This window comes from Anas acuta, chromosome 15, assembly GCF_963932015.1.
Source record: "Anas acuta chromosome 15, bAnaAcu1.1, whole genome shotgun sequence".
Lineage (NCBI taxonomy): Eukaryota > Metazoa > Chordata > Aves > Anseriformes > Anatidae > Anas > Anas acuta.
The window spans coordinates 18,428,454-18,442,679 of NC_088993.1; the positions used below are offsets into that span (position 1 = coordinate 18,428,454).

The 14,226-nt window shown below is 36.7% G+C and overlaps 1 protein-coding gene and 1 long non-coding RNA gene across 4 annotated transcripts in view; one reads left to right on the forward strand and one right to left on the reverse strand.

Annotated features, from left to right (window-relative positions):
- KCTD5 (potassium channel tetramerization domain containing 5) overlaps window positions 1-6,327 on the forward strand; it is a 32,769-nt gene extending 26,442 nt beyond the window's left edge. For both annotated transcript variants that reach the window (XM_068699740.1, XM_068699741.1), the window contains one exon: window positions 4,857-6,327. In XM_068699740.1, the coding sequence (XP_068555841.1) occupies window positions 4,857-4,886 (30 nt within the window). In that variant the 3' untranslated portion in view covers window positions 4,887-6,327. The remainder of the gene's footprint in view (window positions 1-4,856) is intronic.
- On the reverse strand, window positions 697-14,223 carry LOC137865041 (uncharacterized). 2 transcript variants are annotated; one of them, XR_011101728.1, is made up of 4 exons: window positions 13,866-14,223; window positions 13,111-13,357; window positions 4,747-4,961; window positions 697-3,651 (listed from the first exon to the last, which is right to left on the reverse strand). It is a non-coding gene; the product is annotated as an uncharacterized lncRNA (long non-coding RNA). The 2 variants fall into 2 exon arrangements; XR_011101727.1 differs by having other exon boundaries at window positions 697-4,961.
- Window positions 14,224-14,226: the final 3 nt, after the last annotated feature.

The window sequence follows — 14,226 nt, forward strand, 5'->3', positions numbered from 1 at the left end:
CTGCCATACTTTCTTACAAAGAGCAGGGATCCTGGATAAAAGTAAAAAAAATAAAAAATAAAAAAATAAAAAAAAAATCACTCCCAGATGCTTCAAGTGTAAGTGGACAGTACTCTGTTGCAGCACTGACTCACCTGCAATCTTTTCTTTTCCTTTCCTTTCTCTATACTTGCTGCATGCTGCATGCCATTCAGAGTGAAGATGAAGAAACGGATTACGATATGAATGACTCAGATTAAGTGTAAATGTCATGGTGAGCACTAGCTGCCCTAGGATTTTACCCAGACGCTTTTCTGCCCCATCCAATTCCTGCCCCCACTAGTGCTGTCCTTTGGCTAGTCCTGGTGGTGTATTTGTTTGTGGTTATAGTTGTGGCATGGTTAGCAAAAACAGAATACATGTTCTGTATGTTGCTTCTTTGACAGAGTAATCAATGTTGCTGTTACCAGCTGTACTATGATCCATACCTTTAAAGTTATGCTGAGAAGAAAAGTGCTTCATATAGGTTCTAGGGGGAAATACTATAGGATCGAAATTGTTTTTGATTTATATTTTCCTTGCACCACCTTTTCTGTCAATTACTTTTTATGTGTAGGGGTGTCTCATACAAGCTTGGAGTATAAATTTTCAGCAAATGTCTGATGTGGTAATAAATTAACAAACTTAACTGAAGTGCAGTGTAATCAACAGATCTGATAATTTTGAAGTTAGTAATTTTTTAATCAAAACGTAGCAAATACAGGCACATGATGTAATCTTAGTGCTACAGTTGTCTTTACCACAGGAAACAACTGTCTCAACAGAAGGGTCAGGTCCTTTCTACTGCAGTTTGACATCTTATTGAAGATCAAGGTACTTTACAGGTCACATCAGGAATCCGTATGTATCAAAGATGCTTGTAATTGCATGAGACTGAGCTCCAGCATCTCATCTACACAGCTGAATATTTTAGCTGTAAAGCAGCCTTATACTTATCTCTGAAGTGTTGCTTCCACACAGCTGAAGAAGATACATTACAACTGGTTGAAACTAGGTAATCTTTAAGGTCCCTTCCAATACAAACCATTCTACTATCCTATGGTTATTATTTTTCCCGATGCTAACAGAAACTACTGCTGAGGTAGAATAAGGTCTTCTGGTAAGTCTTCTGGAATGGTTGCAAGGAATGGATCAAATCTGAAGCTTTATTGAAAAAAGTAAATTGATTCTTTGATGGAACTGAATGCAAGCTCTCTCAGCTGCCTGAGAGACAGAAAGTCTCTTAAGATGTTATTCTGTCTGCAGCAAATTTATTCTGAGCAGAAGGAACTACCACACTTGGGCCCTTAGGATGAGAGAATTTATTCAACATTGCTGAGAGTTTTTAAGTCAACTTTGGATCTGCTGCATCTGGATGAAAAACAATAGAAACACGGAAAGCAGGAAAATTCTGAAGACAACAGATCTAAAGTATAAGTTCAGAGGAACGTTATCCGTGAAGGTCTCTGTTTAGCTAATAGAGTGTGTTTTCACATGAAATCTTCTTCAGTGCCTGGTTCTGCTCAAGATATGTTCTACAATCCTAGCCACCGGCATTTAGTTACCTCTGTTAGTGTTGAGACATCTTCTCTCAGCATTTTTGCACAGGAAGTGACTAAAATTTTCAGGAAGTCTCATTAAAGTTTTATTTTCATGAAAAAAGGAGGAGTTTTGGATTGCAGAACAGAATTGGTCATTCTTTCGGTAATTAGTAATTCAAATTTTGATAGAATTCCTGATAATTGAAATTCAATGTTCTCTTTTCCTCTTTGGACAAAATCACTGTTCATGACTATAGAAGATCCTCTTTTACCCAATTTCTAAACAGAGGTGGATGGAACACTTCCCTTGAGAGCTTGCTGATGAGAAATAATTTCCTCTTTAGTAAAGTTAGGGGTTGCAGAAAAAGTACCAAGTAAAATGTGTTAAAATATTGCCTGAGCTGATGGAATTTCCTATTTTATGTTGGATTTACTGGCGCAGCAGTGTGCCAAATTCAACATCTAGATCTGGCTTAGCTTGTCTTATTTGTATGTGCTCTTGAAGTTACAGAAAGTAATTCTAACTCTCTTAATCTTAAAAGCATTTTTTATCTTGTAGGAAAGAATAAACTCAAATGTCCCATTTCAGATGGGAAACATTCACAAAATTAGTTGATCCAGTAATACTTTCTAACTGCACATGTGGTTATTTCAGCCATGTTTTTGCCTCTCTTGGCACTTATTTGCTACTTTTGATGGGTCAGACTGTTTATCCACAATGTGGACTTCTGCCCCAGTACCTTATTCTCTGCAGTGACTGACTCCAAATACTTGAGAAAAGAGACTAAGCATGAAGCATTTATCAGAATAGCTCATGATGTATTTCCCCAGCTTCTGGTAAGGAGCAGGTTAGAAATTTTGGCTTCAAGCCTGCATCCAGATCATTACATGAAATTAGGTATCATTGGCACTACATTCTGTAAGTTTGTGTAATACCTTTTGAATGTACTAGCTACCAAGCAATTTTCAAGGCCTGTCTTTTCCGTGCAGAATGCACCTTTATCTTTCTGACATCTTAATGTGAAAAGTTTTTTGCTTAGTACACATAGTAGATTCCTCCTCATGAAATAGGCAGTGTTTGCATTTAAAAAATACCTTAAAACGCATTATAGCCCATCAGAGAATCCTTCTGTATTTTGGACATTTATCAAAGTACCTGCAGTGTCACTTCATTTCCTACCTCGTAAATAATAGTAAGTCTGACTTTGAAATGAAACAGAACTTTGTAACCAAAAAGTGAGATCCAGGTACTGCAGGCATTCCAGGGAGCAAGTGATAAAGTGGATTTTTTTTTTTTCTAAGTTAACCCTGAACTGTCTCTGAACTGTCCTTGAGAAGAGCATACAAATGGTGATGGAGTCTTTATGAACTCCAGTCCTTAAAAAAATCCCATGGCATTGTGCAAAGCAGGTGAGACCCTACTTGACTATAGCCTGTGTGAATGACATTAGACTTAATGACTGATAAGAGGCTGATACGGTAAATTATCAACGTTTTAACAATACTAAAAGGAAACCAAATACCTAGACTTTTTCATTTAAAACCAAACATGAAATTGGCATGCTCTGTTAATTTTTGGTGTGACAGTTTTTACCCAACAGGCACAAAGATCGTGTGTACTGTCAAATTCAGTGAATCCTCTGGGGGTAGAATGTGCTACTGAGTGCTACTAGCATGAGGTGTTTGTCATAATATGAGATTAAATTGAAATCATCATAGAAAGAAACTCTACATTGAAGACAGCTATGCCATTTCCCAGGGACTGTGCCTTTGGTTTCTGCCAGGTTTTGAAGAGCTCTTCACAGTACTTGGAAAACAACCAGGAAGTAAAAGAAAATGAATTAGAGATAATTTTATTTGCTGATAAAGTACTTGTGCTAAGTACATTTGAAGCTTTGCTTAGTCTTTTTTTGGCCATGGTCATCACTGGTTCTACCGTTTGCTTGCAGGCTTCCCTGTGGGTACACAAAAGCAGCTTCAGAGCTGATGTCATTACTGCTGATCGCAGTATTCAGTTTAGAGTAGAACTGTGAGAAACACAGTGGCCTGCACAGTCAGTCCTAAGACATGGATCCTTTCTTCACTGGAGGTGCTGAAGAAGGTTGAAAAGGGGAAAATAAAAAATCAAAATAGAATACATAGTCTTTGTGTTATAGGATGCTATATACAAGGTTTCCTAGGTTCTTCAGGGGCAGATAATTTGGTTTCATTAGACTTCATTCCCTATATTTAATATATACCTATTAAACAAGTCAACTGCCTTTAGGGGAAAACCAAATCATCTTATTCACTGTAATGGGAATCTCAGTTCCTTGGTAACAGTGGGAGAAGCAAATTCCTTAGACAAAATTTTTGAGAAATATATTCCTTCTCGTGAAGTCAAAGGCTGCAACGCCTCTCAGCTGCCTGGCTTGGGTGATTCAAAGGATAATGATGGATAGGGTAGTGCATGAAAAGTGCAATGTGCTATGTCCTGTCTCTGCAGAAGCAATTTTTTTGTGGACTGGAAGGGATGCTTAACAAACTTGTGAGATCTACCATGAACAAATAATATTAATGTAAAATTATTTTAAAACTGTTGTCAAAGTAGGATTTACTGTCCTATAGGCGGTGAGTCCAACTGATGAGCTTTGTATATCTGAACTCCACTGTAAAAAAAAAAATTACTAAAACTTTTTACTATGAAGAAATCTTGTTGGCTGATTTTAGTTCATGCTAAAGATCAAGTCTGGACATCTATTTCAAATGTCAGGTTAGTTCTTGTCAACTCATACTGTTGGTCTTTGAAAGCTGTACGCATCATCTCACCCAGTATGACATTTGTGCACATTTTAGGTTGCTAATTACGTTTTCAAGGAATACAATTGCAGCTGAAATTTGAGAGAGTTAAGGACATTTACTGCAATAGGAAAAATTTAAGATTAAATCCCAAGTTTTAAAATGTATCTGGTTCATTTACTATATGGGACTTAAGTATCTTTAGAACAAGGATGAAATAAAATGGCTTACTACTTCTGTCTTCCAGCCCTTAAGCTTTGGTTATATTAATCAGACTCAGTTACTAGCAGTGATGTACATTAGTTTTCATGATGTTTGATAGTAAAACATTGTATGTATTAATCCTTCTTTTTCAATCTTAAAGCAAAAGCTTCAAGAATGTCCTTGAACCAGCTTCTTTAAAAATTACCTTTTTTTTTTTTTTTTTTTTGAAATAGTCGTTATGTTGTTCTTTGTCCTCCATTCTTTAAGAATGACATTCAGAGAATTTTCATTTATAAAATTGTTGGTCTCTTTCAGATTTTGCAAGAACGAGGTTCCAGGATGTGAAGACAGTATTGAACGGTGAAGATTTTTTCTCTTTTATTCCAAGATGCAGTGAATTGTCACATTGAAGAGGCTTGGCTGCAAAAGAAAAAATCTGATTTAGACAATTTTCTGTTGATCTGGGTTTCAACCATTTTTGCCTATAAGCTGGTGTCAACTGGCTGAAAGCATTGCAAGATTACTTAATGGGAATAGATGGTGTGGGAGGAGTGTGTTTTAAGTTTTGGTTGTAGTGCATGGTTATACTGTCTTATGGGCTGACTGACAAGGGCCATTTGAAAAGAAATGACCATGCACTTATATTTTCCTCTGAGACATGTAGCACTTAATGCTTGGTGCTGGATGACCCAATGTTGATCAGTTTGCAGAGATTTTCCTACTAATCATTGTAAACATTTAAAGGACAATGTAATTGGTGCTACACACACACGTTACAGCCCACAAATGCAAATATTTGGGCCTACTTTGTTTTCGAATCAGTGACAGCCCTAGTTGACTGTCTTCTACTGCACATTCCTTATGGCTCTGTGACATTCTATTTCGTAAGAACAGCCTAGGAGATCAACTGAAACTAGCATGTAAAAAGTTACACAACAGACAAAAGGTTTCTTTAAAGGAAGGTTGTATATATTGACTGTGGGTTTATGGCATATGTTAATACACAAAGGGAAGACTAAACTCTGAGAAAATGGCCTTCATCTGAGTAATTCTTGATGTTCTTTCTCTCAAATCAGTCTCCTCCTGCAAAAGTTATGCTCCAGTCTTAGCCAGATGTTTGGAAGGGGAATCAAAATTCACTTAAAATGAACAACTGAACTTTCTTTCTTTTGAGATATTTGTATTCAAATGTGTGTTTGTACTTTTAAAAATTCCTGTAAGTGTTGACCTCTATGGATTACAGTAGAGATTTTTCAAGAGCTGGAAGTTTTACAGAAATATGGTTGGTTAGTCCTAGATCCCTATCTCTGTGGCTGGGATTAAAAGCAACCTAGAGCGTGAACACAAGCTCATGCAATCGAAATACTTAATTACTTCATACATTCAAGATACCTGTAATCAATCTTTCTATACTGTTTCAACTATGCAGTTAAAGAACACCGTTTGAATACATCTGGTGCAGCTTTATTAGTTTATGTCCTTGATGAAGGCTAATACACAAGACTGGAGCTTTTTAATACACTATGTTTTGAGCAAAATCTTTCACACATCTTTAAAACACTTAATGATATTGACGGTATAAAACTCAGCTTCATTGACTTAATAGCTGAAAGCAGTGGAAGGGAGTTTCAAAAAGCTGTAAGATTGTTTTGAATTCTACAGACATTTGTTTTCATTCTCAGTAACATCAGAATTTATGCATATACTCTAGGTAATCCTTTACACAAAAGCCCCATTGTCAAACACCCAGGGTCTACCTTTATTTATTTATTTTTTTTTTTTCAAAGGTTTGGCAGGAACAATTTGTAAAAAAAACATTTCTACTAAGCTGGTTAAACAGTGGGCTAAATGTTTTGTCCATGCGACTAATGCTTGAAAGGGTTTGTAATGCATTTTGCCACTTGGATGTGGTCTGCACTGGAAGCTGCTGGCCCCTCCACAACAACACATAAAATGTTTGTCTTTTTTTAAAATGTTAAAACTGAATTGAATTTACTAAAAATGTAATTGTGTAGGGAGCAATGTTTATACTTTTATACTTTTTTAGGCACCCATATTTTATCAGCTTAAATTTAACACCCAAGTTTCCCCTAAATAATAACAGATTATCTTATGTATCTGAATATAAGCATACCTATTGTCTGTGTTAAGTACATATTAAAACATTTTCTCTGCTGCAGTAGTCACTGTGTTTTTAAACAGCATGACTCCACCATATTCCCTGAGTTCTCTAGCTCATGGAATTGCAGCCAACTACTAGGTTTCTTGTTTTCTTGATGTGCTTTACAGAGCAACGCAGCATTGGCCTAATTGGATTCTAAAGCCCAAAATATCTGTGTAATGATCCTTCCAAATCTGTATTTCTGTTGTCTCTCTTATTTAACTCCTCCCAAAATGAGTATTTTTGTCTTATGAACTGAAATTTTCAAGAATGGCAGCAGCAAAGAATAAGTAACAAGCTGAGCAAAACCAGAACAAATTTAGAGTATGTAAGAGGGTGGTTTTTTTCTAAGTATGTTTTTTCCACTGGAGTTTTTTTCAGTTTAAAAACATGCTTTTATGGTGAGATTACCTGCTATCTAGTTTACATTGTATCCATGTTGTAGCAAATTTGGGGGAAATGGGTGGTTAATCATTCTGCACTTTGTTTCCAATACCTCACACAGGTTTTAAACAAAACAACAAAAAAAGAGAGAACTTTAATAGGTACCTTGTAAATTATTTTATATATGCTATTGTTTGAGACCACCTAACTACCTACTTTTCCATTCTTGCTATTGTCATTGTTGCTTTAATTTTTGTGAACATCTGAGGCTTTGAGATAGTTGGAAGTGCAATTATATGCCTTTTTCAAGGCATTAAGAATCAATCCCTCAAAAAGTATGGTTTCTTTTTATTTGACTCTTGTAATGTCAAATGAAGTTAGCTATAGTAACAAGGTTGTTGTATTAGAGTCCAGTCTACATCAAGTTTTGCAAACATTGCTTCATATGTTAACATCTTGCAGGATGAGGTAATGTACTGATGTAGTTTAAACTGGAGTCCTTTGTGTCTTTGCTGTCATTTGGGGAGTATTTACCTCAAGCAACCTGCCTGTGATGATGTCAAAGTGATATGTACACTGAAGGATCTGTAGTTGAAAAGTTAAACTGCAAAAGCATGAGATGAACTCTGGATTTTTACAGCTTATCTTTAAATCAAAACAGTACTCCAGGCTAGAATTTATAGAATCATTTCTATGATTCTATGAATTTAGGATCCTGAGCATAAAAAGATTATAGCGGAAGAAAATAATGCAGGAAGGGAGAGGTACCAAAATAAACAGTCAATCAAGGTAAGCTCTCATGAAAAAATAAAATTCTACGGAAGGTTAAGCTTTCTACACCTTCACTATATGAATATTCAGTGAAGTAGTTTGGCATGTTGACCATGGAAAACGAGGTTACTTCAGTAGATTATTAGAGGATTTCTTAAATGTCTGTCATTTCTAAAATGCAAAACTTATGTAAAAACTGAAAAGTTCAAACTTACAGTAGCCATTTCTTTCTTAAAGTTAGGAAACAGATTGTTTGGACTTAAATTTAGACAAGTTATTTTTTTGTATGGGAGACAACTGTTTTCTGTGAAATACTTTTGGATTTCAGAAGGTGACAAATAAAGAGTTTATCTGCAATGAACATGTCATTCTGGAGCTGCTAAGATGTGAATGTCACCTGGTCCATAACTGTTCAAAAGTATAGTCTGACTCAGCTCCCACAGTAAATGAGAAATAGCTTTTTTAATTAAAGATTCAAGGTTACCTGGAATTTTCTCCTACTTATTATGGAGTTATTAAGGAGTCTGAATAATTGCAGTTTGTTATCTGTTAGTAACTTAATTGTGTGTCACAGGCTTGATTGTATTTAGAAGCTTATATTGATTGTCTACTGAACTTTCAGTCCTCAGAATCATATACTCAAAACATTTGAAAAAATGTTCTGTTTTTTTTTTTTTTTTTTTTTTTTCAAATTTAGCCAGGTGTCTTGTAATGATACCAGTTTCTTTCATCTTTCACCCTAGCTTTAGTAAAAGATATTTCTGAAAAAAAAAATGAGCTCAAGATTCCATCTAATTTCTTGTCTTCAGATTTTCTTCAGACAGTAGCTGTGTAGCTCCATTTCTAGTAATGTTTATGAACAGTCATGATTGATTAGAAATGGTATTATTTCCTGAAGATACCAGAATTGAATCAATCTCCTCCTTCTCTGAGAGAGTTTTTTTTTTTTTCAGGAGAAAAATGTAAATTTCTAGCAGATTAAACAAAAGTATATATAAGTGTAGGCCTGTGCAGGGAACCAGTGTGTTGAGTGGGATGATGGTATTTTCAGAATTCTCAGAACAGAACACTGCATTCTCTGAACATCTGTTAAGGTTGTTGGAAGTTGTTGATCTCTTTTTGAAGCAGTATCACCAACAAATTAACACACTCATATTAATAACAAATTACCATTTTACTGGTATTATAAAAATGAACTTACAATGCAAAAATGCAGAAATGTGTGAATGAATGCAATTATATAGAAAATAGATTATAATGTGTACTGTCCAATCATTCAGGTATACTGGAGTACATTCCTTGAAAAGTAATGAGAGAACAGAAATACTGGGCTTTTCACGGAGATCAAAGTAAAGTGAGAAAAAGAGTCTGAAGATGAAGTGTGGCATTTTGTTCACTTAAAATGTGATAAAATCAGAAAGTGTCGTTCTCCTATTTTATTTGCTCTTTCCACATCAAAAATCTCGTTTAAGTTTTTCAAATTAATTTCTTAAATCAGCCATGAAAGGTGGGGCCCTTGAAAAAGACCTGGGATTTTGCTTTGCCTTTAACAGTACCTGCTAGCTCAGGACAGTGAAGTATCTTCTAACACAGACATTTTGAAATATTTAGTCTGAGGATGCTGTCTGTTTGCTTCATTGTAGTTTATACTGTAGTTATTTCTAGCTTTAAGTACGATCTCAGGAAATTACCTGGGTTTGCATGTAGGATTACTGATTCTTAAAATAGCAAAAATACTCCATTTAAAAATGTGGACACCTGTCTGAACTCAGTGTATTACAACTTCTCTTTTCTTTTGGTTCACAACAAGCAGTAGCTGTCTTTAAAGGCTTCTTACTAAACTGAAGCTTTAAAGGGCTAAATAGATCTTTTATTGCTCAGTTTGCCTAAGTGAAGGAACTCTTTTCAGTGCAGAAATGTTAAGGGCTAAAATACTTTCCAGGGCTAATCTGGGGTTCCAGGAAAAATGAATAAATAAATAAACTTCTAAAAACCAGATAGGTTTTTTTTTTTTTTCTTCTTCTTCTTCTAACAGATGCTACAATCATTTTTAGAAATTGCAGATACAAGTGTGTTCCTGTCTTGCTTGGCATTTCAATACGCACCTTGTTAAAGAGTAGAGCAGAGAAGACAGCACATTTGCCTACCACTTCATTATTGCCTATGTTGAAATTTAACAACTTTTGTGAATAGAACTGGCAATAGAGAGGCTTTGAGGAAAATTCTATGACAGGAAATTCTTGCTGAGTATTTCATTGCAACTTAGCAGTCCTTTACTTTTGCAAAGTCTACCAAGGCATAGTAACTACTATAATCAGAGAAAATTACTTGAAGTTATTTTGATCCTTTCGGGGTGGCTGTGGCAGGAGAAAGTTCTATAAGAGTATTCTCCTTGCTGTAGAAAGCTGAGCCTAAGTTTTGACTCAACTGGAAGTTGAGACTTCCAGGCCTGGTCATATGAAATGTAAGAGCTGATACATCTATGTACCTGATTCTTGCTCCTTGAAGATTTTCCAAAAGAGTATGCACAGTTTTACTGAAACTTAAGTTGGCCGATGTATACTTGCTAGGATGAAGCAAGTGCCAAGATGTTGTAAAAGAAGCATTGCCACACTGTCTACTTCGGACTGCACCAAGATCACCAAACCGAACAAGTATCAAATGGCAATTATTTGTACTCACTTTTGTAGTGAGCCTCATCTGAGCTTGGCTATGAAAAATCTGTAAATCTGTTTCCTATAGGCTGTCGCGGCCCACCTACCTAATTCATCAGGTTGCTTGTTTTGGTTTTGTTTGTTTGAAATTACTGGTCTCACAATTACCTGTCCATCAGCTGTGTTGCTGTCCAAGTGGCCATACTTCCAACATGTTATTTCCTGGATAGTGGATTAGCAATAACACTTTATTTTGTGCCAATTCATTATCTCTGAAGTGTTCTTACTGCAGCAGAGTTTGATTTTTTGATTTGGTTTTAATGCTTTTGCATTAGCCAAAACTCTTAGCACAGACATGGACAAAAAAAATGAATCCAAGGAGTTTCCCTGGATAAAAAAGAATCTGCCAGGGCTTCCCAAAACATCCGAAGTTTCTTACAGTTAGCCATCATTTTTAAAACAAAGATACAATTAAAATGTGTGTGGGTATTTTTTTAACCTCCTTTTCATAACACTAGCATATTGTAAACTGCATGAAATAAAATTGTTTTTTTCCCTTTTAAAGTCTGATGTCTTAAATCTTTCTTTTCTAAATCCATTAATGTTGACTGCATAAAATCACTGATGTGCCAGGTTTAATACTTCAGATATAAAATACAGTTTCACATTTGCGCAGTGATTCAAAGCAGTAATACTTCTTCCTTTGTAAAGGAGATGCATCTTTTTCTGCTGCCTCAAAGACTTTACCACAAAAAAGCCATGTTTATTTGTATATTTATCCACTGGGAAATTAGGGTATTTTCCTTAGGGTTTACTCTGACTGTCACTGATCACTGTAGTAGGAAATTGTCCCCTCTGCTGTGGATATGTATCTACCACCACAAAGAAAAAAAAGAAGTGTAAAAAAGTGTCAAGTTCTAACTGATCAGTTTGTAAACATTTGCTTTCATACAGCTCACAAATCAGCCTACCTAGCATTGCAGATTTCTTGTAGAATCCAGTTTTTAATATAAATACTTTTGTATGGAAAGCTTATCAAATTGACACTTTGTAGTAAGGCCAACATACACTATGAAGTAAGAAATATAAGTCACTTTGTCAGCTCTAAAGTCTTACAGAGGCTGTACAATCAAGAATGAGGCAAATTTCATCATAATAGTTTTTAAATGTGAAGCATGTTCTAATCTTTCCTTTTATGTTGAGAAATTTTAGTGAAATGGTATCATTTTACTAAAGTGATTTCCTGCATTTTAATTGTATTTGATTTTTATTAAAATAAATCCTAAGTACAAACTCTGGTAGGAATTAACTACTTAATATGATCATTATATATTTTTATCAGGCTTTGTTATAAAAGTATTTGCACTTTACAATTAAAAACACTACTTTTCAATCAAAATTCCTACTGTGCATATCCATAGTTTCTAGTGTCTTCACAAATTAGTGTAAATGAGAGCGCAAAAGGTATAAGTGTGTACCAGATGCCAGTTAATAAGGGGGACGTAAAGTAGATCTTTCTCTTACACGTCACCTATGCCTTACATGTCCAAGTCAGTCATTAACATCCAGTTTGTATCCTCTATAATAATTGGAGTTTATTTGGCACTAGCTTTCCTTTTAGTGGGATGTTTCATTTCAGGAAGATGAAAATGGCCATGCAAATTCATCTTTTAGTGTGCTTAAGTCTTGCCTGGCAGTAATAAACATAGTCCATATTTATGTGACATTATCTGAGGCTGCAGCCTGTACAATTTTAAGAGACAAATCCTGTGAGTGGTGTGTTAACAGTCTCCTCTAAAAATCATTGCTTTTGGTAATGTCACTGGAATCCTCAGGGTCTGCAATGAAATGTGATTTCTTCCACTATCTCCATTCAGATCAGTAATGACAATCTTCAGTAATGAGTTTTGAAGGATGCAAATTCAAGCAACTGAAAGGCTCTGAAAAGTGAACCTACTACAATACAGGAAATCTGCCAGCTACATCAAGGACCACACTACCAAAGCTGCATTTTAAATCTTTGGCTTTGAAGCATCCATACTGCAAGTGACAGGATACTTGGAAAGGTAAAGGGAAGAGTACATGTTTGTCCTGGTTTTACTGTGGATATTTGTGGCCAGTGGAGGAGAATCCAAGGGCTAAAAGAGTTTTGCCTCTTTCTGTACGCCTGATAGATGTGGGATTCCATGCTCAAATTCACACTCCTCCTGGAACTGGGGGATTGAGTGATGTATAGCTGTTGTTTAGTATGTCTACAGAAGCTTTAGAAGCAGTTCTTCCTTTTTGTCTGCTGGCAATAACATCTCTTAAAAACATTGCCTAGCTAACATTTGAGATTTAAAACAAAGATCTGTGGCAGGAAAAACCCCCTACTTGGACAGCTCAATGTGGCTTTTTTTTGAGACCAACCTAGAAAGGTGAAAACCAGAAATACACGCTTTTTCCATTCCTTCTGTAGAGTTAAACATGAAATAAATGAGAGCATGAGCTTTATAAGAAAAAAAAAAAAAAAGCTTGGAAGGGCTGTAACAGACTACTTGGCTTATCCTCTTGGCTAAACACAGGATTAAATATATTTTAAGCACGTATTTTAACCTACCTTTAAAACTCCAACCAATGAAGACTCCACACTCATCTTTCCATTAGGCAGTCTAGTGCCATAGCGACTTTGTCAGTAGCATTTTCTTAACACCTGATCCACATTTTTCTCACTGCAGTTTAAACTGATGACATCTTGTCCCCTCCATTATGGATATGAATAGTAGATTATTGCCTTACTCTCTGCTGTAGCCTTTCATTTTCTCAAAGACAAGTTAAATCTCTACATGGTGTTGGTGTCTGAAATGCTACAAAATGTCAAAAACAGCAACAACAGAAACCAATCAATTTCAAGTGAGAATTTTAAAAGCCAAGCAGAACAAAGTATACATAAATGTGTCCAGCAAGTTTATGTTAATTCTGCCTGCTTCAGGTGCCAGCTGCCACTGAATCCCAGTCACCCAGGGCTATGAAGAAACAGGCTTCCAACAGAAGTTTTAAGATGTCTAAGACAAAACGCTCGTGCAGCTGCCCATTCACAAGCTGGGATGATGGGCAAGGAGGTTCCTAACCTCAGCACAGATTTTCATTAGGACCACTTCAAATCCAAGAGCTAATTAATTCTAGCGTTCCCCAGAACAGAAACCATTTTGATCCTGAAGTACCGCACGGGCGGTGCACAGCTCAACACGTTACCAAACGCAGACCACTGCAAGGCATGGCTAAGAGGAAGTTTCAAGACAGAAATTTCTTAAGCTTTATCAAAATTTAACAACAAAAAAAAAAAAACAGTCAAGGACAGAACGTGATTCTTACCTGATAAGCTACCACAAATGAATTCTTAGAAACAAACGAGCAAGGAAGCAAAACCACGCGGCACAAAGCGCGCCGCCTCTCAAAAGTCGGGTAAAGCAGATCTGGGACAAACGCGACTCAAGGCTGCGCTAGCGGTCACGGCCAGCGGCTGCGCTTCCCGACGCCACAGGGGCCCGGGAGCCGCGGCAGCCGCGGGGCCGTCCCCAGGGCGCGCTGCCCGCAGCACCGCGGCCCCGCCCGCCGGCCAGACGCAGCCCCGCCACGGCACCAGCTCCAGCGGGCGGGCAGCTCCGCCCCGCCCCCGCTCTCCCCATAGGCTTCCCGGCCTGCCCGTCACCGGGGCCGCTCCGCGACCCTCCAA